This window comes from Scyliorhinus canicula, chromosome 2 (assembly GCF_902713615.1).
Source record: "Scyliorhinus canicula chromosome 2, sScyCan1.1, whole genome shotgun sequence".
NCBI classification, from domain to species: domain Eukaryota; kingdom Metazoa; phylum Chordata; class Chondrichthyes; order Carcharhiniformes; family Scyliorhinidae; genus Scyliorhinus; species Scyliorhinus canicula.
Genome location: NC_052147.1, coordinates 207,233,539 through 207,259,974, shown reverse-complemented (window position 1 = coordinate 207,259,974; position 26,436 = coordinate 207,233,539). Strand labels below are relative to the sequence as shown.

At 47.6% G+C, this 26,436-nt stretch overlaps 2 protein-coding genes across 13 annotated transcripts in view; one reads left to right on the top strand and one right to left on the bottom strand.

The window, feature by feature from the left end:
• Positions 1-3,422, bottom strand: part of ppig (peptidylprolyl isomerase G (cyclophilin G)) — a 106,591-nt gene extending 103,169 nt beyond the window's left edge. For 2 of the 5 annotated variants that reach the window (XM_038789434.1, XM_038789437.1), the window contains exons 1-2: positions 3,202-3,422; positions 2,258-2,422 (exon numbers count right to left, since the gene is read on the bottom strand). The gene's annotated coding sequence lies outside the window, so the exon portion shown is untranslated. Of the gene's footprint in view, positions 1-2,257; positions 2,423-2,771; positions 2,881-3,201 lie in introns of those variants that run through there. The other 3 variants (XM_038789438.1, XM_038789435.1, XM_038789439.1) reach the window with 3 other exon arrangements.
• Positions 2,554-26,436, top strand: part of fastkd1 (FAST kinase domains 1) — a 66,695-nt gene continuing 42,812 nt past the window's right edge. For 4 of the 8 annotated variants that reach the window (XM_038789444.1, XM_038789443.1, XM_038789440.1 and 1 more), the window contains exons 1-3: positions 3,293-3,428; positions 18,933-19,389; positions 26,302-26,370. In XM_038789444.1, coding sequence (XP_038645372.1) covers positions 19,061-19,389; positions 26,302-26,370 — 398 coding nt within the window. In that variant the 5' untranslated portion in view covers positions 3,293-3,428; positions 18,933-19,060. Of the gene's footprint in view, positions 2,687-3,130; positions 3,269-3,292; positions 3,429-18,932; positions 19,400-26,301; positions 26,371-26,436 lie in introns of those variants that run through there. The other 4 variants (XM_038789445.1, XM_038789447.1, XM_038789441.1 and 1 more) reach the window with 3 other exon arrangements.

The following is a 26,436-nucleotide window of genomic DNA, read 5'->3' as shown; positions in this document are numbered from 1 at the left end:
TGAAGGTTAGAAAAAGCTTCTTTAAAAAGTGACTGGAATGTGGAATTTAATCCGTAAATACTTCAACGGTAATTAGATACCTACTCAAAAGAGGAATATGGCATTGCAGGTGAAGGAGAATGTTAAAAAAGTGAAATTGAACAAGATGGTTTGTCTGAAGAGTCATTGCAGGCTATTTCTGCGTTATAAAATTCTGCCTATTATTGGAGTAACGTCTCGGAAGTTTAGTCACTTTTGAAACCTATGCACTGGACAAGACCAGAATACATTAATCAATTCAAACCTTTACAGAGGTTTCTTTCCACTACAATTTTATATAGACAACCGTACATTGTTATAATTTGTACACCAGCAAGACCAAACTCCACCTCACCATCTCTCTCGACTCCTCCACTGTCTGATTTGTCACACTGCTAGTCTGACATTCAGTACTGAATGAGCAGAGGTTTGCTTCGTTCCCAAACCATCAAAGTCCATCCTTCTCCCTGGCCACTGAGGTTGAACCGGACTTCTTGCAACTGTGGCACTCTATTTGAACCAGAAATCAGCTTCCAATCACATATGCACTCCACCACCAAGAATGCCTACTTCCACATCTACAAAATTCTACCTGCTTCAGCAGGCCAGCACAGACATGATGGCCTCCTCCTCTGCAGTAACCAGCCTATGACCGACAGGATCTTCTGGTCCCACCAAAGTCAATAGCAGTCAAATGGAATGGCTCGCTGCAACTGCCATGGGGGAAATCCACTGTGGCAAAGCCGTAAAATTCTGGCCTATGATTCTATGACAGCTCCTGCTTAGTCTGGTCTTGAAACCCCATTTGTGCCTTTTTACCTCTCGACTTGACTATTCCAATGCTCTTCAGGCTGGCCTCCAATCTTCAACCTCTGTAAATACGAGGAAATTCAAAACTATGCTGCCTTGTGTACTTGCATCAATTCTGGTTCATCCATCACTTGTGTTCGTTGACGTAAATTGACTGCTTGTCCAGCACCAACTCAATTTTAAAATTCTCTTCCTTGCTTTCAAATTGCTTCATGGTTTCACTTTTCTCTATGTCTGCAACCTCCTCCAGCCTTACAGCTCTCGGAGATCTCTCTGCTCCCCAAATTTTGTCCTCTTGCATATGCTCAATTTTTATCATTCCACGACTGGCCTTGTAGTTCAGCTGCCTTGGTCCCTAGCTCCAAAATTCCTTCCTAAACCTTTCCTCCTAAATATGCACCTCTTTGACTAGTCACCTATCTGAATATCACCTTATATAAAAGCAAATTACTGCAGATGCTGGAATCTGAAACAAAACAGAAAATGCGGAATAATCTCAGCAGGTCTGACAGCATCTGTGGAGAGACATCAGAGCTAACGTTTTGAGTCTGGATGATGGATGCATGGTGGCTAGCACGGTTGCCTTCACACCAGGGACTGGGTTCAATTCCAACCTTGGGTGACTGTATGTGTGGAGTTTGCACGCTTTCCCAGTGTTTGTGTGGGTTTTGCCCCCACAACCCAAAGATGTGCAGGGTAGGTGGATTAGCCATGCTAAATTGCCCCTTAATTGGAAAAAATGAATTGGGTACAAAACATTGTATTTGAAGTTTCAATATCATTGGGGATTTTCACTAACTTCATTTCTGTCTAATGTAAGCCTACTTATGACAATAAATAATAAAGATTATTATTGAGGCCCCAACGAGGGCTTCGCCAACATGATAAAACTCAATATTTACTGACAGAAACTAATTCAATTTTCAACCTCATGCTTAAGTTTGAGCAATCTGATGATCAGATTCCTAAATGTAATTACAAGAGATGTTATGGATTTAGTGTCAAACCATGTATGCATATTAGGATGGCCGTCAACAAACTCTTCTCCACAATCAACCAGACCTAACCCAAACTCCATCAATTATCTAGAAGCATTTAGCTGTCGAGTCTGCGATGAACTCCTGGGGACCATCTATTGGGGCCAGCCTGCAACCAAATTGAAGTAGCTCTTGGATGGGACTGGAATATTTTGGTTAGGCTGCCAGATCAGTTCAAGTCGTTCATCATCCGAAGTTTGGAAATGGAAACGAAAGAAAACGCGCGCTGATGGAACAAGACATTCGAAACCTTGAGTTGTTTGCGCCACCCTCACCCAATAAATTAAAGACGTTTACCCATGAATTTTGAAACGTATTTAAGCAAATGCAGACGCTGTTAAGAAAATACCAGACAAGCCCTCGTATCTAAGCCAGTTTAAAAAAAAACTCACATTACGGAAACAACGTTCGCCCACAGCTCCCCAAGCCGAAGCAGGCCGCCGAAGGACGAGTGGGCCGTTGTCCGGGACACCGATTTGGTGGTTTACCCCACTCACAATCTCACTTTGGGCCTCGGTTGATATCAACGTTGTCCTCATTCAGAAGGCACCGAACTGCTACAACCACACATGATGCATTAGTCCCGCGCCCGCTGCTCGGATTGGCTTACACACATAGCCTCGCCCCCATTAACTGAGGTTTCATCTCGCTATTGGATGAAGGGGACGTCAATCATGCCCAGGTGCCCGCCCTCCTCTTTGCTATCAGGTTAGGTTGCGCGGCAGTTGCTCTCTGGTGCTGGCGCATGCGTCCTGTGGGGGTTCCAATATCTACTCGAGGCCCCGGATTGTGGCCTAGCCAATGGTGGCCCCAGTTTTCAGGTAAAGTCAGCACAGGGACGGAAGGGAGGACTGGATTGGATTTCAGGGTGGGAACCGAGATATTTGGGGTGGGTGGGTGACTGACCGATTGCCGTGTGGTGTTGGCCGCTGGAGTTATGGTTAAACTGGTCACCAACTCGCTGATCCTTCCCGGCCTCTAAAGATGGCGCTGTCGCTAACGTCAGTGTTTCTGGGGCGCTGGGAACTGGCGAGGTTGCGGTCGGGGCTCACAGAGTGGGATTCAGTGTCTGCCTGTTGGGGGCAGAACAGCTCCCTGCACCTCCAAGGACAGGCGCTTGGATCAACACGAGGGAGCCCGTGGCGAGGCCAGGCGCCAGTGAGTGTCTCCAGCGAAAACAAAACCTTCGGTGGTCCTGGTGCAGTTTATGCTCCGTGTCCGGACTGCCCCTGCCCTTTGCATCGTTTCCTCTCTGTACCCGAGCTCGGGGATGGGTGGAGTTTGTGTCCAGGCCCTGGATACCAGTGTTAGAGAACAGTGTGCTCGAGCCACTTACCCCTGCAGGAGAAGCGATGGAAGTTTGTTTCGAGCGGTCGAAGAGTCCTGGTGCCGCTTCACTTAAGGTGCGATGTTGTCGACAGAGAGGGTCGAAGTGAATGGGGAACAGAAGATTTATCAGGCGCGCCGAACACTCGACAGCCTGACCGTTGAAATACATTTTATATTTCTGTACCCCATCGAGGTCTCTAATTGTGAGAGATTCAGTAGAGCTTTTTTTAAAAGGTATATTCTTCAACAGAATTCACATAGTACAAATATATTGTCAGGAAGAAAGATCACTAGAGAATTATTTAATCATAGGACGGTTACAACACAAGGCGCATAGTGTAATGCTCTCTGCAAAAGCAATGTAGTTGGTCCCGCTCTCCTGACCTTTCCCCATAACCCTGTTATTTTTTTCTTCAGATAATTGTATACTTTACTATTGATAGCAGCAATCCAATCTCCCTCGGCCACAGTATATTCTAGATCTTAATCACTGATTGCATGAAAAATGTTTTTCCTTGTGTCATGTCTCATTCTTTCTCCAACGATTAAGTCAGTGCCCTCTGGTTCTCAACCCTTCTACCAATGGGAACAGATTCTCCCTATCTACACCTGGTCCCTCATGATTTTGAACACCTCTATCAAATCTCTCAGTATTCACTTCTTTAAGGGGAACAGCGCAGATTTTCCAAATTATCCTTGTTATTACTGAAGTTGCTCATTCCTGGAACCATAGATGGGTTTTTAAGAAGGGTACCTCATTGATCATGGTTGACTTTAATCTACATGTAGATTGAATGAATCAGTTTAGCAAAGATAGCTTGGAAAATGAGTTCATGGACTATGCAAGTTTTCTTACAACAGTATGTTCTAGAGTCAACCGGGGCTGGTAATGATCAAGGAGACGGATAGTCAATAACCTCATGGCAAAGGAATATTTAGGTGATAGCGATCATAACATAATTTAATTTCGTGTTCAGTTTGAAGGGAAGAAATGTGTGTCGAAGACAGAATTTTTAAACTTGAAACGCTATGAAAACTGAATTGGAAAACTAGGTTAAAGAGTTGGACAGTAGAGATATAGTGACAGACATTTGAGGAGCAGTTTATCCCAGAGATAAAGAAAGACTCTTTGAGAAGGATGCCTGTAGTTAAATAAAGAATTTAAGGATAGTATCAAATTGGTGAGGCAGTGGTATTGTCATTGGACTGGCAATCCAGAGACCCAGGATAATGATCTGGGAACCCGGGTTCTAATCCCACCATGGCACGTGGTGGAATTTAAAGTCTATAAAATACCTGGAATCAATCTTTTAATCTGGAATTAAAAGATGACCGTGAAACCTTTGTTGATTGTCGTAAAAACCCATCTGGTTCACTAATGTCCTTTCGGGAAGGAAATCTGCCATCCATACCTGGTCTGGCCTGCATGTGACTCCAGAACCACAGCAAGGTGGTTGACTCTTAAATGCCCTCTGAAATGGCCTAGCAAGCCACTCAGTTGATTTCAACCACTATGGAAACACAAAATAGGAACAAAATCAGACGGACCACTCGGCATTGAACCCGGCCCTGTCGAGGTCTGGGTGGGTTGGGGAATCTATCTCTCCTGAATAGGTTGCCCAGCATTTGGGCGATGTAGCCTATCGGGTCTCTACCCTTGATGCCTTCTGGCAGACCTACAATCCGCACATTCTGTTGTTGAGGCTTGTTCTCCTGGTCCTCGACCTTCCCCTTTAAGCTCCCTTGGGCCACCATCAACCTTTTGACTTCTGCTTCAAGAGCGACAATCCTGTCGTTCTGCTCCTTCGAGGCTGTGTCCAGGTCGTGGATTGTCCTCTCCTGCGCCTCCACTTTCTTCCCCAACCCGTCGATTGTTTTTTATAAGGCGACCATCACCTCCGTCACCACCACCTGGATTTTAATTCTGATTGCCTCTTGCATGGCGGCCAGCTCCTTCTTGAGGAACGTCTTCTGTACATCTCCAGGTGGCGAGGTGTTGCTATATTTATCTGGTTATAAATATGGCTGTCAATATGGTCGCCTTCCTTAATCCTAATTATGTTTGCTCTAGAGTCGCCAGGTATCTTTCGATATAGCCACAAGGTTCAAACCCGAATACTGATCAAAGAATCAATGCACCAGTTAGTTAGTTCAAAGTCAATACTATTTATTTACACACACAGTAATATCTACTCATGCACAAAATACCACAAACTAAACTATCTCTAACGCTAACGCCTATACTTAACTTCGGGTGCCCACTCAGTCAGAGGAACAATGGCTGTTGTTCGGATGAGACTGTTGGGTTCGAAGAGGTAACAGGAGAACAGCTAAGGTCGTCCGTCTGATGGCGAGCGTTGACCTTGGACTTGCTTGCTTCTGGTGCAGCTGGTGGACGGGCCTCCCCGCTTCAAGAGCCGAGTCCAAGAGAGCGATTCTCTCTCGGGGCCTTCTTCTTATACCCAAAGGGGCTTTGGGCGGGCCTTGAACTTGGCCCCAATTAATTGGGCCGTATCTTGATCACTTGTATTGATCTTGACCAATAAAGGGGTGGGTGCCCTGATGGCTGGGTGTATCCTAGGTGGCCGTTGGCCTTGCTTTGTTTGTGTCTTTCTGGCGCTGGGATGTCTGCAATAGTATCGGTTACTTGAGTGTCATTCCTTTGTTCCTGGAGATGGGCCATCAATATGTTAATTGACCTACAGTTTCAGTCTTGTCTGGGAGTTGCCTTCTCAATACGCATACAGGCTCTGTGCCTGCTTGCTTTCCTAATATTGTCCATATTTCCCTACAGTCATTGCGATCATCCATTTTGTATTCTGGAATTGGCCATCCCAGATGGCTACACTCCCTCCTTGTGATCCTCAACGTGAAGCGTGAAGGATCAAATTACTGCATCTTCTTTGTTCTCCTCCCAAGTCAGGCACCCATAAGTAAGGACAGGCTCTACACTACTCTGTCCTATGAATTGAAACTTTTACCTAAAGTACTTTGTGTACATACATCATTATAGAATTCTACGGGGCGCAATGGCATTCAGGCATGCATTACAAAATTAAAAAGCTGGAACCTCTAATTATCCTTAACAAAACTATTCTCAATCAATCAAAAGAATTTACAACATTTTAAACTGTACAATAGCAGCAACACGGGTCTCTCTGGCTTGGCAGTCAAGCACCGAGTTTTACATTTCTTTTATTAGAACGAAGAAACACACAAAAAAAAACCAGACACACTTTAATTCACTTAAAGTCACTTAAAGGGGTTTGTTGAAGTCCGAAAATAGGGGATCTGAATGTGTATACCGTTATGAACTTGTCACACCAGGTCGGTGTATCGGTTGCTATCTCTGGGTACAGTGTTTGGCAGGAGTGGGAAACATTCGCGGCCTGCGTGGTAGGGGCCCGGGGGGTAGCGTCCGCGCGCAACTGGAGGGATCCCGCTAAGCTCAACTGTAGGGTAGCACGGTAGCATTGTGGTTAGTACAATTGCTTCACAGCTCCAGGGTCCCAGGTTCGATTCCAGCTTGGGTCACTGTCTGTGCGGAGTCTGCAGATCCTCCCCGTGTCTGCGTGGGTTTCCTCCGGGTGCACTGGTTTCCTCCCACAGTCCAAAGATGTGCAGGTTAGGTGGATTGGTCATGATAAATTGCCCGTAGTGCCCAAAATTGTCCATAGTGTTGGGTGGGATTACTGGGTTATGGGGATAGGGTGGAGGTGTTGACCTTGGGTAGGGTCCTCTTTCCAAGAGCCAGTGCAGACTCGATGGGCCGAATGGCCTCCTTCTGCACTGTAAATTCTATGATGATGGTTGTCTTCATCTTCTTTCTTCTTCTTGAGGCTTCTGTGGTTCCGGAGTTCTATGGACACGAGCATAATTTCTGTTATTATCTTGTTTAAGATCTCGTATGTCTGACCTTTTATTGCCAATTACCCGTTATAATTGGTCACCATCTGTGACTCCCCCTTTTTTAAACCAAATATTTGGGACAATACATCCGAGAAGAACTGACACAGTGCGCGCCGTCTTGCAGCTTGTGCAATCTACCATCCCAATGTTCGAGGATGTAAATAGCATTTGGAAGCAAGCCATAAACAAACATAAAGAGTTTTGAACTAAAAGTGCCAAAATGGGGTACGTCGGGGCCGCAGTGGGTAAGAATGGGTGGAATACCCGGGTAGGACGGTGACCAGTGCCGTATGTGCTCTACCCGAGCGTAGCTAACCAGGGGGTCCTCGGGCAGGGCGGGGATCAATGCCGTTACTCCACTGCCTGAAGTGACCGGGCAAGAACGGGTAAGAGTGTGGTGGTGGTTGCAGTTATGCTATCTCCTGCCTTCGAAGCAGAAGAGCAGTTATGAACGGTTGTCTACGGACAAAATTGTTCCTTTAACTGCCAGTGGGCGTTAAAGGAGTGGTGGCGTGGGGCCATGAAAACATGAAGTGAACAAACAACATTCAACATTGACATTAACAAACAAGTAAAAACAACCAACTAACATAACAAAATCGTGCAGGTTCCATCAGAAAGGATACCGTATATCTCCATTGGTTCCTTTTTACCATCATCTGGACACCTCATTGCTCTAAAGCGATTCGTTTGGTGGGAGTCAGACTCTTAAGTCATCGTCTTCTCCCGGTTGCCATACTCTTGACTCGAGTAGTCGTGCTTAAGCTGCTTTGGGTGAATTGGGGTCGATCTCATCATTCCGGATGAGCCTGAACGAATTGTATCGAGGTTGGAGCTGCCTGGGGTTAATCCATAATCGTCGGGCGGTGGGTCAGGATCAGGGGCTTTAATATACGTTATTTCGAAGGGGTCGCTGGAATCATGTTCGGAGTCGCTGGGAGTGGGGCCTGGTGCAGGGGTGTAATCGTAGCGTGGTGTGCCAGGGCTGTCGCTATCGCTGCTGGTTGGAGGAAGGGAGAAACGGAGTTGTGCCTCGGGGTGGAGTCGAAATCGTGTCTGAGGATGGGCTGGACAGGTTGGGGGAGGGTAGGAAAAGACCGTTCGTGGGCGGGGCATGCTCATCTGCTGCGAGCGAGATGTGCTGTGAATGGTTGTTCTGCGAATAAATATTCTGTCCCTTTCATGAAGGTGTGGGGGGTGTATCCTGTGGACGTGGATACTGTGTTTCGTATGAACATTAATCCAAATGGGAGAACTGTGTCCCAGGTACTATTGTGCTGTTGCACCATTTTTCGGAGGGTCACTTTTAAAGTTCTGTTCATTCTTTCCACTATGCCGCTTGATTGGGGGTGGTATGCGATGTGGAATTTTTGTTTTATGACAAAAATTGTAAGGACGTTTTTCATCACTCGTCCTGTAAAATGGGAGCCTTGATTGGACTCTATACTGCGGGGAAGTCGCCATCTTGTAAAGATGTGCTGAGTGAGGATTTTAGCTGTCGTTTTGGCTGTGTTTGTTCTGGATGGAAAAGCTTCCACCCATTTTGTGATGGTGTCGATGACCACCAACACATACTTGAAACCATTCCTGCAGGGGGGCAGGGGTCCTATATAATCAGTTTTCAAATTCGTCCAGGGGCCATTAACGGGGTGGATGTGACTAAGCTGACCTTTTCTTGCATATCTGTCCGGATTGTTCTGGGGACAGATTAAGCAATTCTCAATGTAATGACTCACATCAGTTTTTAAATCAGGCCACCAACAGAGAGGTCTGAGGTGGGCTAGGGTGGCTTCTATGCCTTGATGTCCATGGTTGTCATGGAATTGGCAAATTATCTGATTCCTGTCCTGACTGGGGACTACATAAATTCCTTCTTTTAAAATAACACCGTCATGTGTTGTCAACGTGTTTTTATACTTATCATAAGGGGAAGGGAAGTTGCCGTTTAAAACTTCCCTGAGCTTCGCATCTTTTTGAGCCTTTGTTAGATTCTGAATGTTGGTCTGTGAGACCTGAACCGCGTGTACTGGGGCGCTCTCGGGGGGGGTCCAAAAGTGACCGTATGTGGAATATACCTTTGCTAGGGCGTCTGCCTTAACGTTACCGGGGGGGGGGGGGGGAAGAACGATGATGGCTATGGACTTTAATAATTCCACATTTTCTATCTTTGGCTGTCCTCAGAATATGCTGGAGTAATGGAGTTGAGGGTAGGGGTTTTCCATCTGCGGAAACGAATCCTCTATTTTCCTACAGGGGTAGGAATTCAGTTAAACTGTTACAGACATATAAACTATCAGAATATATGTCAGCTGCGGTCGGAAACGAGTCGGGGTGGTCTACAATGTACGTTATGGCTGCCAGTTCTGCTGCCTGCGAGCCTACATGTCCTGGCAATTTTAACGAAATCTCTTCTAACGCGCGTCCCTGCGCATCCTCTACATAAATAACGCAACCGGTAATCCTTTTGCTGTTTAAAACTGTGGAGGAGCCATCCACATAGATTCTAAGGGGTGCGCATGTGTCTGTGGGCTGGGGTCTCTGGGGTGTAGTCCCTGGTTTCGGGGGAGCTGACTTGGGTATAAAGGGTCCTGTATTGTGCCTAATGTATATTATTTCACACTCGTGTGGGGTGCCTGCATATTGTAAATTATCAGCGTGGAAAGTGTGGGTCTTTGTCCTCTTAACTGTTATGTCCCGTCCCTGTAAGAGAAGGTCCAGCGGGCTGCGCGGATTTGGCTGCCTGTGCTATCCTTAAGTCTATCATCAAGTAGGAGCTGTGTTGGGGTGTGTTCATTTAGAATGGTGATGGGGTTGAGTCCTGTAATGTATGCGAAGTATTGTACTACCCAAAAAAACTGCAAGCATGTGCCTTTCGCGGGCAGAAAATCCTTGCTCAACTGGATCTAGTACTCGTGAGGCATAAGCCACAGGGCCTAAACAATCATGGCGTTCTTGGAGGAGCACAGCTGAAAGGGTTCAGTCGCAACTTCAATTGCGTATGGGGAGAGTGGATCTGGGACCTGTAACGCGGGGCTGTGCTGAGGGCTCTTTTTAATGCATCCACGGCATCTGTGTGCTGTGGAAGCCATTCCCAAGGTGCCTGCTTCTTGAGAAGGCGGATAGGGGCGCTGCCTCTGTGGCGAAACCGTCGATGTGGTTTCTACAGTAGCCAACCAGTCCTAGAATTGACCGGAGGGCTGCGACGTTATGGGGCAGGGGTAATTTGACGATCGAGTCGATTCATTGCTGCTCGATCTCGCGTTTGCCGTGTGTGATTACTGTTCCTAAGTAAATCACCTTTTCCTGTAAAATCTGGGCCTTCTTGGGGCTCACTTTACAGCTAACGTGTTGTCGGAGTCCCAATAGTTTTTCGAGAAGCAAAATGTGCTCTTTCTTAGTGTCTGTCTGCAGAAGCAAGTCATTCACATATTGGACCAGACAATCGGGTCAGGAAAATTTCGCTAAACCATTTGCCAGCTGTCGGTGGAAAATAGAGGGGGAGCTGTGTAGAGCACGTCCACGTATATTGCTGTCCCTGGAATGTCAATGCAAATTTGTATTGGCACGCTTTATCCAATGGAATGGACCAAAAGCCGTTGCTAATGTCCAAAACCAAATTTTTTAAAAACTGTACTCCCTGTTTGAGCATTGTCTCGGGACTCATGGCTACGGTGGGGGCTGCTGCTGGGGTTACTTTGTTTAGTGCCCGATAATCGATGGTCAGTCGCCATGATCCATCGGTTTCCTGATGGGCCAGATTGGGGTATTGTTCGTGGAGGCTACTGATTGGAGTACGCCTTGATCAAGCAGACTCTGTATAACTTTTAAGATTTCTCCCTCTGCTTCTTGGGGAAAACCGTACTGTTTTTGGGGTCTGGGGTCGGGACCTGTAACAGTCACCAAGCCAGCGATCTTGCCACAGTCTTGCTTGTGATGTGCAAATGCTGCTTTGTGTTGCTGCAGGACTTCCCTAACTTGTTTGTCCTGACTAATGGCTCGAGGGTCGAACCAGAAGTCTCCTACTGCGCTGATCCTATTTTCATAGTCTCCAACTGTGAGCGTGGTGGGGGCCGGTGCTGCCTTTGCCATTTTCCATACACATTTATTTACCGGATCCAATGATAGATTGTGGGAGCTCATAAAGTCAATTCCTAAAATGTGTTCAGCTGTCTGGGGTAGGTCAACCAGAACTACGGGATGTTTAGTTTTAATGTTCCCTATCTGAATGGCTACAGGAGATGTGATGTGTCCCTGCTGTAAGTGCCCTGTAAAACCGCTGAGAGTAATGGTGTCCGTGGTGGGCCATGTGTCTCGCTGAAACAATGTGGAGGAATTTATCGTGGTACGGGACCCTCCTGTGTCCTAAAGAAATTCCACGGGGTGTCCCCGGACTGTGCCTGCCACTACCGGTCTACCGGATTTGTCCCAAAGGGTGTCGCAGACCCAAGTTGGGGAGTCCGAACACCGTCAATCGGTGCCGTTCATATCTGGGGTATCAGAAAGGGTGCTAACACTGTGAATTGGCTTTGCCCTGTTCCTATTTAGGGTGCCTGTCTGCTGGTTTCTCTGCTGCTTCTGGGGCGCAGTGCACTCTCGTGCGAAGTGTCCTAATTGGCCACAATTATAACACTCCTGGGATTTGGTCTGCTGTGGGCCGTTTCTTCCCTCATTTACCCATGCGAGAGAGGTTCTGATGCGTCCTAACTAGATGCATGTCTGCCTGCTCTTCCTCTGCTTTATACCATCCGCTGATTTACCTTGGATGGACTGCTCCCAAGCGCGGGACAATCTTTTCAAAACCCATTTCTCGTTGTGGGCCTCGTCTGAGGGGTCATAATTTGCGCAAGCTCTCTGTCCTGCCTCTGTCGCATGAGAGACAAGGATTCGAGTCCATTTGGCCATATTATCTGGGGACAAATGGGTGCGTATTAACTCTCCGAACACCGCAGTAAAATGTATCCACAAGCGTCTAGCAAACGCTGTGGGGTGCTCTGTCTTCTTTTGCCTACACTTGTTTAGGCATTCTACGGGGTCTCCTTTGTTATAGCCGATCGCGTCCTGGATCGCTGTGTGCATTTCTTGGAGTGTGCCTCCTACATTTTGTGGGTCGGGAAGGGCTGCCACGACTGAAGGGTTGAGGCTTAAAACTGTGAGCTTCACTTGCTCCTTTTCATCCAGGCCGTACATGGTCGCCTGCTGATTTACTCTTGCAAAGAACTGGTGGGGGTCTGATGTGGGTAGGAAGGGTGTAATCTTCTCACATGCATCCCTTAATTGAGTGACGGTTAATGGGGTCGTGTACAGGAAATCTGGGTCTCCGTCTGTTGTGGCCCTGCGCTGTGTGGTTACAGGGTTCATAGGGGTGTGCTCTGCCTGTGCAGTCGGGGGTTGGGGTGCTTTTGTTTCTGGGGTTTTTCCTGTGTCCATGTGCCATGTACATATCTGTGGGCAGTCTCATTTAACTCCTGCCAGTCGGGGCCATTTTCTTGTTCTAACTGGGGTCCAAACGTGCTCTGGAACCCATTTTTGACAGAAAGCAGAGATTGCAATTTGCTTCCGGCACTTGGCTTGATCTACTGAGCTCTGCCTTTGTTCCGTCATGGAAGTGTGGAGTGCTCATAAGGCTGCTTTTAAATTGTTACACTGTTTTTGTAATTGCTCAACTTGTTTTTCTGTTTCCTGTCTTACCAAAACCGCGTGTCTTGGTAGGCTTTGTCATTTTGGGACTGAAAACTGCTCAAATGGGCGAGCCAAGATTGGTGTGCCCGCTTGGCATCAGCCACCTCTTTGTCCCTCGCGGCTAACTGCTCTCTCAGTTCCCTGTTCTCTCTCTCTCATATTCGCTCACATCTCCTTCACTATTCCTGTCTCTCCAATCTCTCTACGCAGCTTCCTCCACTCCCTTCATCTAAGGGGTACCTAAAACTCCTCACTGCCCTTTTTAGCGGGAGCCTACCAATCCCCTCCTCCTGATCTCCCGGGTGTACAACAAACAGCTCACTCTTGCCCAGGTTCAATTTATATCCCGAGAAACTCCCAAACTCAGCAAGAATCTCCATCACCTCCGACATTCCCCCTACCGGGTCTGCTACATACAGCAACAAGTCATCTGCATAAAGTGACACTCGGTGCTCCTCCCCACCCCGCACCAGACCCCTCCACCTCCCCGACTCCCTTAGCGCCATGGCCAGAGGCTCAATTGCCAACGCAAAAAGCAAGGGGGACAGGGGGCACCCCTGCCTCGTCCCACGGTAGAGCCTGAAGTACTCGGACCTCCTCCCATTTGTCGCTACACTCGCCATCGGGGCCTCGTACAGCAACCTCACCCATTTAATAAACCCCTCCCCAAACCCGAACGTCTCTAACACCTCCCACAAGTACCCCCACTCAACCCTATCAAAGGCCTTCTCCGCATCTAATGCCACCACAATCTCCGCCTCTCCTTCTGCTGCCGGCATCATTATCATATTTAGCAGCCTTCGCACGTTAGTGTTCAGCTGCCTCCCCTTCACAAAACCCGTCTGATCTTCATGTATCACCCCCGGCACACAGTCCTCTATTCTAGTGGCCAAGATCTTCGCCAGCAACTTGGCGTCCACGTTCAACAGTGAAATTGGCCTATATCATCCACACTGCAAGGGGTCCTTATCTCGCTTCAGGATCAGGGAAATCAGCGCCCGTGACATCGTCGGGGGCAAAACTCCCCCCCTCCCATGCCTCGTTAAAGGTCCGAACCAGCAGGGGGCCCAACAGGTCCGCATATTTTTTATAAAATTCAACCGGGAACCCATCCGGTCCCGGCGCCTTCCCCGACAGCATGTGGCCAATCCCACTGACCAGCTCCTCCAACTCGATCGGCGCCCCCAGTCCCTCCACCTGCTCCTCCTGCACCCCTGGAAATCGCAGCCTGTTCAAAAAGCTCTCCATCCCCCCCCCTCCCACCACCACCACCACCGGCGGCTCCGACCGGTACAGTTCCCTGCATATGTCCCTAAAGACCCCATTGACCTCTACCCCCTTCCGCACCACATTCCCACCCCTATCCTTCACTCCACCAATCTCCCTAGCCGCGTCCTGCTTGCGCCAGCCTTCTCTCCATATTCGTAGACCGCTCCCTGCGCCTTCCTCTACTGTGTCTCCGCCTTTCTGGTGTTCAGTAAATCAAACTTAGCCTGCAGGCTACGCCGCTCACCCAACAGTCCCTCCTCCGGGGCATCCGCATACCTCCTATCTACACTCAGCAGCTCCCCCACCAGTCTCTCCCTCTCCCTCCTCTCCCTCTGGGCTCGGATGGAAATCAGCTCCCCTCTAATCACTGCCTTCAGAGCCTCCCACACCATCCCCACCCGGACCTCCCCAGTATCATTGGCCTCGAGGTACCTCTCAATACATCCTCGGACCCTCCTGCACACTACCTCATCAGCCAACAACCCCACATCCAGACGCCAAAGCGGGTGCTGGTTCCGCACCTCCCCGATCTCCAGACCCACCCAATGCGGAGCATGGTCCGAAATCACTATAGCCGAATATTCGGCATCCGCCACCCTCGGGACCAGCCCCCTACTCAGGACAAAAAAAATCAATACGGGAATAAACCCTGTGCACGTGGGAGAAAAAAGAGTACTCCCGAGCCCTCGGCCTCCTAAACCTCCAGGGATCCACCCCTCCCATCTGGTCCATAAACCCCTTCAAACCCTTGGCCGCCGCCGGCCCCCCCCCCATGATCAGGCCCCCTGCCTCCAGGCCAGGAATGTGGCCCAACATACGCCTCATGAAACCAGCATCATCCCAATTTGGGGCATATACATTTACCAACACCACCCTCTCCCCCTGCAGCTTACCGCTCACCATCACATATCTGCCGCCACTATCAGCCACCACCTCAGACGCCTCAAACGCCACCCTCTTCCCCACCTGGATAGCCACCCCCCAGTTCTTCGCGTCGAGCCCTGAATGGAAAACTTGCCCCACCCACCCCTTCCTCAGACGAACCTGGTCCGCCACCTTCAGGTGAGTCTCCTGAAGCATGGCCACGTCCGCCTTCAGCCCCTTCAGATGCGAAAACACCCGGGCCCGCTTAACCGGCCCATTCAACCCCTTCACGTTCCACGTGATCAGCCGGATCAGGGGGCACCCCGCCCCCCTCCCCCGCTGACTAGCCATAGCCCATCGACTGCTCGCCCCTGGCCAGCACCCCCCACTCGGCCCGTTTCCCATGGCGATAGAACCTCACCCCAACCCGCACCAGCTCCTCTCTGGCCAATTCAGCAGCAACCCGGTATCTCTCTCTTCCCCCCCCCCCCCCCCCCCCCCCCCCCCCGGGGCTAGGACCCCTCCTAGCTGCGACACTCCCTCCATAGTGCTCCCGTGAGCCAGCTGACTTCTGCTGACCCCGGCAGCTCCCGCCCTAACTCCGACCCCTCCCGATATGGGGTCACCCCCCCCCCCCCCCCCCCCCCCCCCCCCGGCAGCAGCTCCTTGGCACCGCTCCAGCACGGGAAAACGGAACTGATATCCACGCCCCTTGCCTCCAGCTCCACCCCCCCCTCCTCGTCCCGCAGCGCGGGAAACCAGAGGAAAGCCCGCGCTTTCACACTGCCCCACCCCACCCCCTCAACGCAGCTCCCAAATAGCAGTCCCAACCCCGTACAAAAGAAAAACAGACCCCACCACCCCCTTAAAACACAAAACAAAACCATAACCAACACCATCCGAAAGCAGAGAGAAAAAGAAAAAACAGAATAGCCAGCAATAGCATAAACAGTGATACCAAAAAAGCCTCCACAGTCCCCAATCCCTAGTTTGAGTCCAACTTTTCAGCCTGCATGAAGGCCCACGCTTCCTCCGGGGACTCAAAATGGTGATGTAGGTCCTTGTAGGTGACCCACAAGCGCGCAGGCGGCAGCATGCCAAATTTCACCTGCCTGCTGTGGAGCACCGCCTTTGTCTGGTTGAACCCGGCCCCCCGCTTAGCCACCTCCGCACTCCAGTCCTGGTAGATGCGCACTACCGAATTCTCCCACTTGTTGCTCCTCACCTTCTTGGCCCATCGCAGCACACACTCCCGGTCACTGAACCGATGGAACCGCACCAGCACCGCCCGCGGGGGTTCATTCGCCTTAGGCCTCCTGGCCAGTACTCTGTGGGCCCCCTCCAGCTCCAGGGGCAGATGGAAAGATCCTGCCCCCACCAGCGAGTTCAGCATCACGGCCACATAGGCCGGCAGGTCCGACCCCTCCAGCCCCTCCGCGAGGCCCAGGATCCGCAAGTTCTTCCTCCGTGACCGAAACTCCATCTCCTCAAACCGATCTTGCCACTTTTTGTGGAGCGCCTCGTGCATCTCCACCTTCCCCACGAGGGCCGAGACCTCATCCTCGCGCTCAGACGCCTTCTGCTGCAACTCAAGGGTCGCTGCACCCTGGGTTGTCTGGGTCTCCAGCAGCTTACTTATCGTAACCTTCAGAGAGTCCAGCAACTCCACTTTCAGCTTCGTAAAGTAGCGCAGAAGGGCCGCCTGCTGCTCCTCCGCCCACTGCCTCCACTCCTCGGGGGCTCCACCTGCCGCCATTTTGTCCACCTTCCCCCACTTTTCCAGGGGAGCTGCTGCCGTTTCTTTCCTCGCCCCACTCCGGGTCCGCATCATAAATCCCGGGGGGTATTACTCCAGACCCCTTTACACACCGGGAATCGTTGAATCAGCGCCGTTTGGGGCCCTTAAAAGAGCCCACAAGTCCTACGAAAGCGGGTACTGCCGAACGTGCGGCTTAGCTCCGCATTGCCGCCATCTGAAGTAATGGTGAAGCAGGCTTGAAGGGCTGGGTGGCTTGCTCCTCCAATTTGTTATGTTTCTAATCTTCTAAATAATTTCTGCACCCTTTCCAATGTCTTCACGCCTTTCCTTAAATGTGATGCCAAAAATTAGATGCAATTCTTTAATCAAAGGCTAGAGGTTTCCCATAACTTCCTTGCTCTTGTACTTTGTCTCCATTTATAAAGCTCAAGATTTTGCGTGCCTCAACAAGCATCTACCCAGCAATGTAGAACATTGCCCAGCAGGCATATCTGTACACAAAAAACAGGACAAATCCAACCTGGTCAATTGCCATTCATTCATTCAGTCTACTCTCGATCATCAGTAAAGTGATGGAAGGGGTAATCAATAGTGCTATCAAACAGCACTTGCTTAACAATAACTGCTCACTGATGTTCAGTGTGGGCTCCACCAGAGTAACTCAGCTTTTGACCTCCGTACAGCCTTGGTTCAATATGGGCAAAAGAGCTGAACTCCAGAGGTGAACGGGAAGTGACTGCCCTTCATATCATGGCAGCAATTGACCAAATGTGGCATCAAGGAGCCTGAGCAAAACTGGAGTTAATGGGAATCGGAGAAAACTCTCTGCTGGTTGTGTGTCCTACCTAGCACAAAGGAAGGTGGTTCTGGTTGTTGCCGGTGAATGATTTCCATTCCAGGATGTCAGTGCAGGGGTTCATCAGGGTAATGTCCTTTACTCAGCCATCTTCAGCTGCTACATCCAGTCTTGGGCTGAGTCGTCACCTGATGAAGGAGCAGCGCTCCAAAAGCTTAAGATTTCAAATGAACCTGTTGGACTTTAATCTGATGTTGTGAGATATCTTACTGTGCCCACCCCAGACCAGCACCAGCTTCTCCACACCAGTCTTGAACTGAAATTGAACTGGACCAGCCATAAAAACACTGTGGCATCAAGAGCAAGTCAGAGGCTAGGAATCCCATGGCGAGTAACTTGCCTCCTGACTCCCCATAGCCTGTCCACCATCTACAAGTCAGAGGTGTTATGCAATATTCTGCACTTGTCTGGATGTGTACAGCTCCAACAACACTTGAGGAACTTGACACAATCAGAACACCCCATCCACAAATAGTCACTCCTTCCAGCACTGACGCACTGTGGCAATAGTGTGTACCATCTAAAAGATGCACTGCAGGAGCTCACCAAGACTTCTGGGTAGCAGATGCTTGGGAACATCACTACCGTGAAATTTCCCTGAAAGTTTCACACCCCCTTACTTGGAACTATATCACTGTTCTTTCACTGTTGCTCAGTCAAAATGCTGCAATATCTCCCTAACAGTACTGTGGGTATACCTAAGTGCACATGGAATGCAGTGGTTCAAGAAGGCAGCTTGCCTCCATCTCCGGGGCGATTTGGGATGGGCAATAATGCTGACCCAGCCAACAATGCCCACATCCCATTAATGAATATTAAAAAAGAATTGTTGAAATAGAGGAATAAAATTTTAAAACAAAGGCAGCTGAACTGGGAGCAAACATAGTTCTGTGAGCACAGAGACAAATGAATTTCATGCTACTTAGATATGGATGATGTGGAGATGCCGGCATTGGGCTGGGGTGGGTACAGTAAGAAGTCTTATAACACCAGGTTAAAGTCCAACAGGTTTGTTTCGAATCACTAACTTTCGGAGTACTGCTCCTTTCTCAGGTGAATAGAGGTGGGTTCCAGAAACATATAGATATGAATGACAGAGCATTTATATAACTTCTTTCTCCCTTGGTGAATATTTGCAGACTGATTAGCAATCTGTTTTGAGCCATGCTCCTCCGTGGCCAACAAGTTCTGAGGTGAGACTTGAAGTCAGGGCCTGCTGGCTCAGAACGAGAATTGCTACCAACTCACTCGGGCGGCGTTACAGCTGGCTTTAAATTAAAAGGATTGTAACTTTTGAACAGCTTCAAATTTTGATATTGACTTTGGTGATACATTAAAAATAATTTATTCCAAATAAGTATTGATTTTATGTGACTTGACTCGATTTCTCTTATTTTTGCAGGGAATGAATCCGAAGTGCAATCCTCAGGAACTGTGACCTGCATTTTCAGTACACAAGAGAAACATTTTGGTTGTTACTTTCTTCACTTAAAGAAGTTCTGATAATATGCCTTAAGCTAGAAAAAAGACATGCTCCCTTTAAAAATTATTCGTTTGAAGCACTTGTGCCACCCACTGCCAATGGGTTGTGATTCCTTGCTCGATCAGTTGGGCAGCTGCTCAACTGAGGACAAAATATTTGATGTTGTGGGGAAGAACAAAGCCAAGCTTTCGGTGAAGCATGTGGGGCATGCAATAAATTTACTCTGGCAATTTCAAAAAGAGAGGCCACAGATGCTGAGGACCATAGATTTCATTAGAAAGCATCCACAATTCATGGTTCTTCGGGTGCTAGCTGAAAACAAGATTGACCTGATGGATGATGAAACGTTGGTGGATATGTTATACAATGCACTGAGGTAACTACAGGTACTGAAGCTCGTTAAGTTATTGAAGGAAGATGGTACAATCATTTACACATACTTCAGCCCCTTTTAGCAGATTAACCATCACCCACAAAGCTTGTTACATTGAATGTCAAAGAATATACCCCACAAGAGCAGGCCTTTTATCTCGGTGTTCATACTGATGGTTATTTTCCATTTGGGTCTCCTTTCCTTTATTCCTAGCTATCAGAATAATCCTTTGTTTTCTTCTCCCCATGCTTGCCTAGATTTCCCTTAAGTATGCTGTGTTTAATTGCTTGCTTGTTGATTCAATTTTACAAAATGCTGGCATTTTGCTGGGACGTGCTAGTTCCAAATAGCTGTGAACTTAGAACCCCTACCCCCTACAGTGCAGAAGAAGGCCATTGGGGACGGCACGGTGGCACAGTGGTTGTCACTGCTGCCTCACGGCTCCAGTGACCCGGGTTCAGTTCTGCCCTTAGGTGACTATGTGGAGTTTGCACTTTCTTCCCATATCTGTTTGGGTTTCCTCTGGGTGCTCCGGTTTCCTCCCACAGTCCAAAGATGTGCTGGTTAGGTGGATTGGCGATGCTAAATTGCACCTTAGTCCAAAAGTTAGGTCGGATTACTGGGTTACGGGGATAGTGTGGAGGCATGGGTTTAAGTAGGGTGCTCTCTCTAAGGTCTGTGGCAGACTTGATGGCCAAATGGTCTCCTTCTGCACTGTAAATTCTATGAATCTGCACTGAGCCTCTAAAAGAGCACCCCACCTCGGCCCAATCCCCCACCTTATCCCCATAACCCCACTTAACCTGCACATCTTTGGACTGGGAGGAAAATGGAGCACCCGGAGGAAACACACACAGGCACTGGGAGAACCTCCAGGCAGCCAGTAACCCAAGGTCAAAATCAAACCCGAGTCCCTGGCGCTGTGAGGCAACAGTGCTAATATCGTGAAATATAAATCCTCATTGGACTCTTACCACATTTAGTAGCTAGAAATTTAAGAAAGACTATTGGTTCTGTTGTCAAGGATTTTTCTTTTTTGGATAAGATCAACTATTAGATTGAAACTCTAATTATTTAAAGCAACTGAATGTCTTAATTTAGCATTCTACTCCTGACACTCGTTTGGGGGGAAAACAACATGATTTTTAGAAGCACAGCTTTCTACTGTCCCTCTGATCGTTTTGTAAAGCGGTGTGCTGAAGATGCACGCCTGCGTGGGAATGGTGGTGTTTTATGCCCAATAAAATGGTGTAAAACGGCCACCGATCCTCCTTTTGGCTGGGGGCTAGCATGTCGGCAGCATAAAGCACCTGGCTCCCGAAGAATTGCAAAATCCGTGGGTGTGCATGTGCTACATGGCGGCAGCTGCTCGCTGACCCGGCCTGCAAAATAGTGATCCCCCTACCCCTGCCCTGGTCGGCTTGCGCGCCCTGGACCAACCACCCACAGTGCCCACAGCCCGTGGATTGACCCACCCACGACAGTGGCGGTGCTGGACTGAGTCTGCAGCCGCGTGCCGAGTTCCCGACGGATGGGACCATGAGAGACCCACGCCGTCGGGAACTCGGCTGGTCGTCGACCAGAGAATCCAGCCCCACATGTTTGAGAACAATTAAATTGGGTTGTTTGATTTCATGGTTCACCTATAATAATTTTGAAGATAATCCATCACGAGCAATGTTGGACCACCGTCTCTGATCCACATAGAATTACATAGAACATACAGTGCAGAAGGAGGCCATTCGGCCCATCGAGTCTTGCACCGACCCACTTAAGCCCTCATTTCCATCCTATCCCAATAACCCCATCTAAACGTTTTAGATACTAAGGGCAATTTATCATGGCCAAACCACCTAACCTGAACGTCTTTGGACTGTGGGAGGAAACCGGAGCACCCGGAGGAAACCCACGCAGACACGGGGAGAACGTGCAGACTCCGCACAGACAGTGACCCAGCGGGGAATCGAACCTGGGACCCTGGCGCTGTGAAGCCACAATGCTATCCACTGTGCTACCGTGCTGCCCTAACATGATGAAGAGAATGCAGAGCTTCAAGGAACCGAACGTCCGGGAAAATGTTGGGAATGTTACTTTTTTAAGTAAAGTTGTAGCTTTCTCAGTCTTGTGTCCAATAGTCTTAAGTTTGCAATTCTAACTTGTACTTAACCCCCATTAGCATTAGTTCAGTACTCAGGAATAAATAGACTGAGGTTAATGGAACTGCCACATTGACTCAATAAAGACCATTATGAAGCTTTTGTAAGACTCCTTGGTGTTATTTTTAAGGGGCTGGTTTAGCACTGGGCTAAACAGCTGGCTTGTAATGCAGAACAAGGCTATCAGCGGGGTTCAATTCCCGTACCGGCTTCCCCGAGCAGGCGCCGGAATACATGGATACATAGAAGATAGGAGCAGGAGGAGGCCTTTTGGCCCTTCGAGCCTGCTCCGCCATTCATCATGATCAAGGCTGATCATCCAACTCAATAGCCTATCCTGCTTTCTCCCCATAGCCTTTGAATCCCATTCTCCCAAGTGCTATATCCAGCTGCCTCTTGAATATATTCAAAGTTTTAGCATCAACTACTTCCTGTGGTAATGAATTCTACAGGCACACCACCCTGTGTGAAGAAATGTCTCTTTATCTCTGGTAAATGGTTTACCCTGAATCCTCAAACTGTGAGCCCAGGTTCTGAACACACCCATCATTGGTAACATCTTCCCTGCATCTACCCTGTCTAGTCCTGTTAGAATTTTATACGTCTCTATGTGATACCCCCTCATTCTTCTGATCACCAGCGCGAACAATCCCAACCTTGTCAATCTCTCCTCATAATAAAGTCCCACCATCCCTGGAATCAGTCTGGTAAACCTTTGCTGCACTCCCTCGAGAGCAAGAACATCCTTCCTCAGAGAAGGAGACCAAAACTGCACACAAAACTCCAAGTGTGGACTCACCAAGGCCCTGTACAATTGCAGCAACATATCCCTGCTTCTATACTCAACCTCTTGCAATGAAGGCCAACATACCATGAGCCTTCTTTACCGCCGGCTGCACCTGCATGCTTACCTTCATCGCATGGTGCACAAGGACACCCAGGACCTGCTGCACACCACCTCTCCCAATTTACAGCCATTCAAGTAGTAATCCATCTTCCTGTTTTTGCTTCCAAAATGAATAAACTTACACTTATCCAAATTATGCAGCATCTGCCATTGATTTGCCCACTCGCCCAACCTGTCCAGACCTTGCTGTCAGAACCCTGCATCCTCGTCACAATTCAGCCTCCCACCTAATTTGGTAACCATCTGCAAACTTTGCGATGTTACATTTTGTTCCCTCACTAAATCATTAATATATGTTGTGAATAGCTGGGGTCCCAGCACCGATCCCTGTGGTATCCCACTAGTTACTGCCTCTGCCAACCAGTTTTCTATCCCCGTCAATACATTTCCCCAATCCCATGTGCTTTAATTTTGCACAATAATCTCTTATGCGGGACTTTGTCAAACGCCTTCTAAAAATCCAAATACACCACATCAACTGGCTCCCCCTTATCGACTGTACTAATTACCTCTTCAAAAAATTCCAGCAGATTTGTCCAGCATGATTTTCCCTTCATAAATCCATGCGAACTCGACCTGATCCTGCCACTGCTTTCTAAATGTTCCGCTGTCAAGTCCTTGATAATGGATTCAAGCATTTTCCCCACTACCCATGTTAGGCTTATTGGTCTATAATTCCCTGCTTTCTCTTTACCTCTCTTTTTGAATATCGGAGTGACATGAGCTACCCTCCAATCTGCAGGGACAGTTCCAGAGTCTATAGAATCCCGGAAGATGACCACCAATGCATCCACTATTTCCAGAGCCACCTCCTTAAGCACTCTAGGATGCAGATTCTCAGGCCTTGGGGATTTATCCGCCTTCAATCCCATCAGTTTTCCCAGCATTATTTCTCTACTATTGTTGATCACCCTCAGTTCTTCCCTCTCTAAACCTTTCATTCTCCAACATTTCTGAGATCTGATTTGAGTCCTCATTTGTGAAGATAGAACCAAAGTATGTATTCAATTGCTCAGCCATTTTTTTGTCCCTTATTATGCATTCCCCTGTTTCTGTCTAGGGGGCCTACATTTCTCTTTACCAATCTCTTACTCTTCACCTCTGTAGAAACTCTTAGTGTCAGTCTTCATGTTCCCTGCAAGCTTCCTTTCGTACTGTACTTTTCCCTTCTTAATGAATCCCTTTGTCCTTCTTTGATGAATTCTAAACTGCTCCCAATCCTCAGACCTATTATTTTTATTGGCCAATCTGTATGCTTATTCCTTGCGTCGGATACTATTTCTAATTTCCTTTTGTAAGCCATGGATTGGCCCTCTTACCCCCTTTACTTTTGTGCCAGACAGGAATAAACAAGTCACAATATCGCCACATTCGGATATCGGCTCTGAAAATGTGGAATCTGTATGGGTAGAGTTGAGAAATACCAAGGGACAAAAAAACATTAGTGGGTGTCATATATAGACCCTCCATGCGTTCCTTGAATGTTTGCCATTGTCTATCCATTGTCATCCCTTTAAGTAACTCTCCCCAATCCCCAATGTATCAAGGCTAACTCACACCTCATATCCTCATAGTTCCCTTTATTAAGATTCAGCACCCTAGTCTCCGAATCAACTACTTCACTCTCCATCTTAATAAAAAAAATTGTTCCCTTTATTAAGATTCAGCACTCTAGTCTCCAAATCAACTAATTCACTCTCCATCTTCATAAAAAATTCTATCATGTTATGGTCACTCATCCCCAAGGGGTCTCGTACAACCAGATTGGCAATGATTCCCTTCTCATTACACAGTACCCAGTGGCCTGCTCTCTAGTTGTTTCCTCCACATATTGGTCAAGAAAATCATCCTGTATTCACTCCACAAATTCCTCCTCTATGGCATTGTGGCTAATTTGATTTGCCCAATCTATGTGAAGATTAAAATCACCGATATTCCCTTGTTACAAGCATCTCTAATTTCTTGTTTAATGCCATTCCCAACCTCATCACTGCAGTTTGGGGTCTATATATGATACCCACTAATATTTTTTTGTCCCTTGGTATTTTCAACTCTACCCATACAGATTCCACATTTTCAGAGCCGATATCCGAATGTGGCGACTTGGGGCTTTTCACAGTAACTTCATTGAAACCTACTTGTGACAATAAGTGATGATTATTATTATATATTAAATTTTATTTTATTATTTTTGGTCCGTGGAACCATAATCGGAATCTGATAAGACTCGAGCTGAAGCAGTCTGCTTGTCAGGACATTATGTTCCCAGGTTTTATGTTTGGAGAGGAGAGGCCAGACTCTATGGTGTTGAGTGAATCTTAAGAACAGGTTTTGGTCAATGTTGGTCCAATTGGCTAACTGGCAACTGGTGGGTTGGCCAGGGACATTGTTCTGCTTAACAAAAGTCAGTGATTGGTGTCTGTGTCTGTCTGTCTCTCCGTCTCTCTCTGACTCTCTTGCCACCCCCCCCCCCCCCCCCCCCCCCCCGCTCCATTTCTCTCTCTCTCTTGCATGGTGAAGTGAACAAACTGCTTTATTGTTCCAAAACAACTTGAGATGATCCTGAATCTACAGAGAAACCAGACAACCTTGCCAGAGAAAACCATCTCAAGCCTCGAAGGAAGAAATACCAATGCCTGAACTTCACAAAGATATTAACCGGAAGTCATCCCAGTACATCAAATATCCTTTTATTGTATTAATATTATCTTTACCGTTCAACCATCCTTTCTCTGTCTATTGTCTGTGTGTGTTTATAGAGAGTGAGGGTAGTTACGAAGAGGGGATTTGGAAAGAGTTAGTAGATAGTCAACTATATCTTCTGTCCGTTTACATATAATACTGTGCATAATAAAAGGTTACTTGTCTTTTAAAGTTACAAACCTGGGACAGTATATTGGGTTCAACCAAGGACCTCGGGTATTTTATATAAAATTTAACTTCACCTGTGTTGCGACTCTGGGTCAAGTGGGACTGGAATTGACCACGCACTAGCCGAGGGTGTGATGGCACTTTTCTGCATATTCTGTTGTGTAAAAGGATGAAGGTTTTTCTGTCATTATTGATGGACATCCTTTTGAGCATTTTTGTGACAGATATATATCACTGCATCAGAATGTACATTACAACATTAAAGTAAATGTTGTAAGTCATATTACAGGCCGAATACCCCACATAGCTACCTGCAAACTTATGAAGAGTTACTTTTTGTTTTCTGATTGTAAAAACCAAAATAATAATAATCTTTACTAGTGTCACACGTAGGCTTACATTAACACTGCAATGAAGTTACTGTGAAAATCCCCTAGTCGCCACACTCCAGAGCCTGTTCGGGTACACAAAGGGAGAATTCACCTAACAGCACATCTTTCAGTGGTGGAAACCGGAGCGCCCAGAGGAAACCCACACAAACACGGGGAGAACGTGCAGACTCTGCACAGACAATGACTGAAGCGTCCATAACACAGCATTAGAAAAGTTTTGAGACTGAAGCAGTGACAATAGGACAGAATGTAGAATCCCAAAATTGACCTGTAGTGACAGGAAGTCGGTGAGCAGCACCATCAAGGAGTGTCGAACTAAAAACCTAAGTAAGATTCTGATTTAGAATCTAGCTCTCGATATCGTTGAGCCCTGTCGACCTTTTTTGAATTTATGAATGAAATTGGATGTTTAAGAACCATAAAAAATTTCCCATCTGCAGAATGTTAAATGGATAAGCATAGAAGTCCAATCATTGTAGACACTGTTTGCAATTTTAGATGCACACATTTGAACTTATTCATGTTAAATCAACATTGCTTCAAGCATAATGGTTCATATCGAAAAATATATTTCTGTTTTTACCAAAAGGTTGAATGTCGAATCTCATGATTCTATGGTGCAACAGCTTATGGTTGAAGCATGGGGACGGATTCAAAGGTAAATACAGCATATGTTCTTTTCTTTATATTTTTAGTAAAGTTATGTTCTTTCTAACATTTAGCT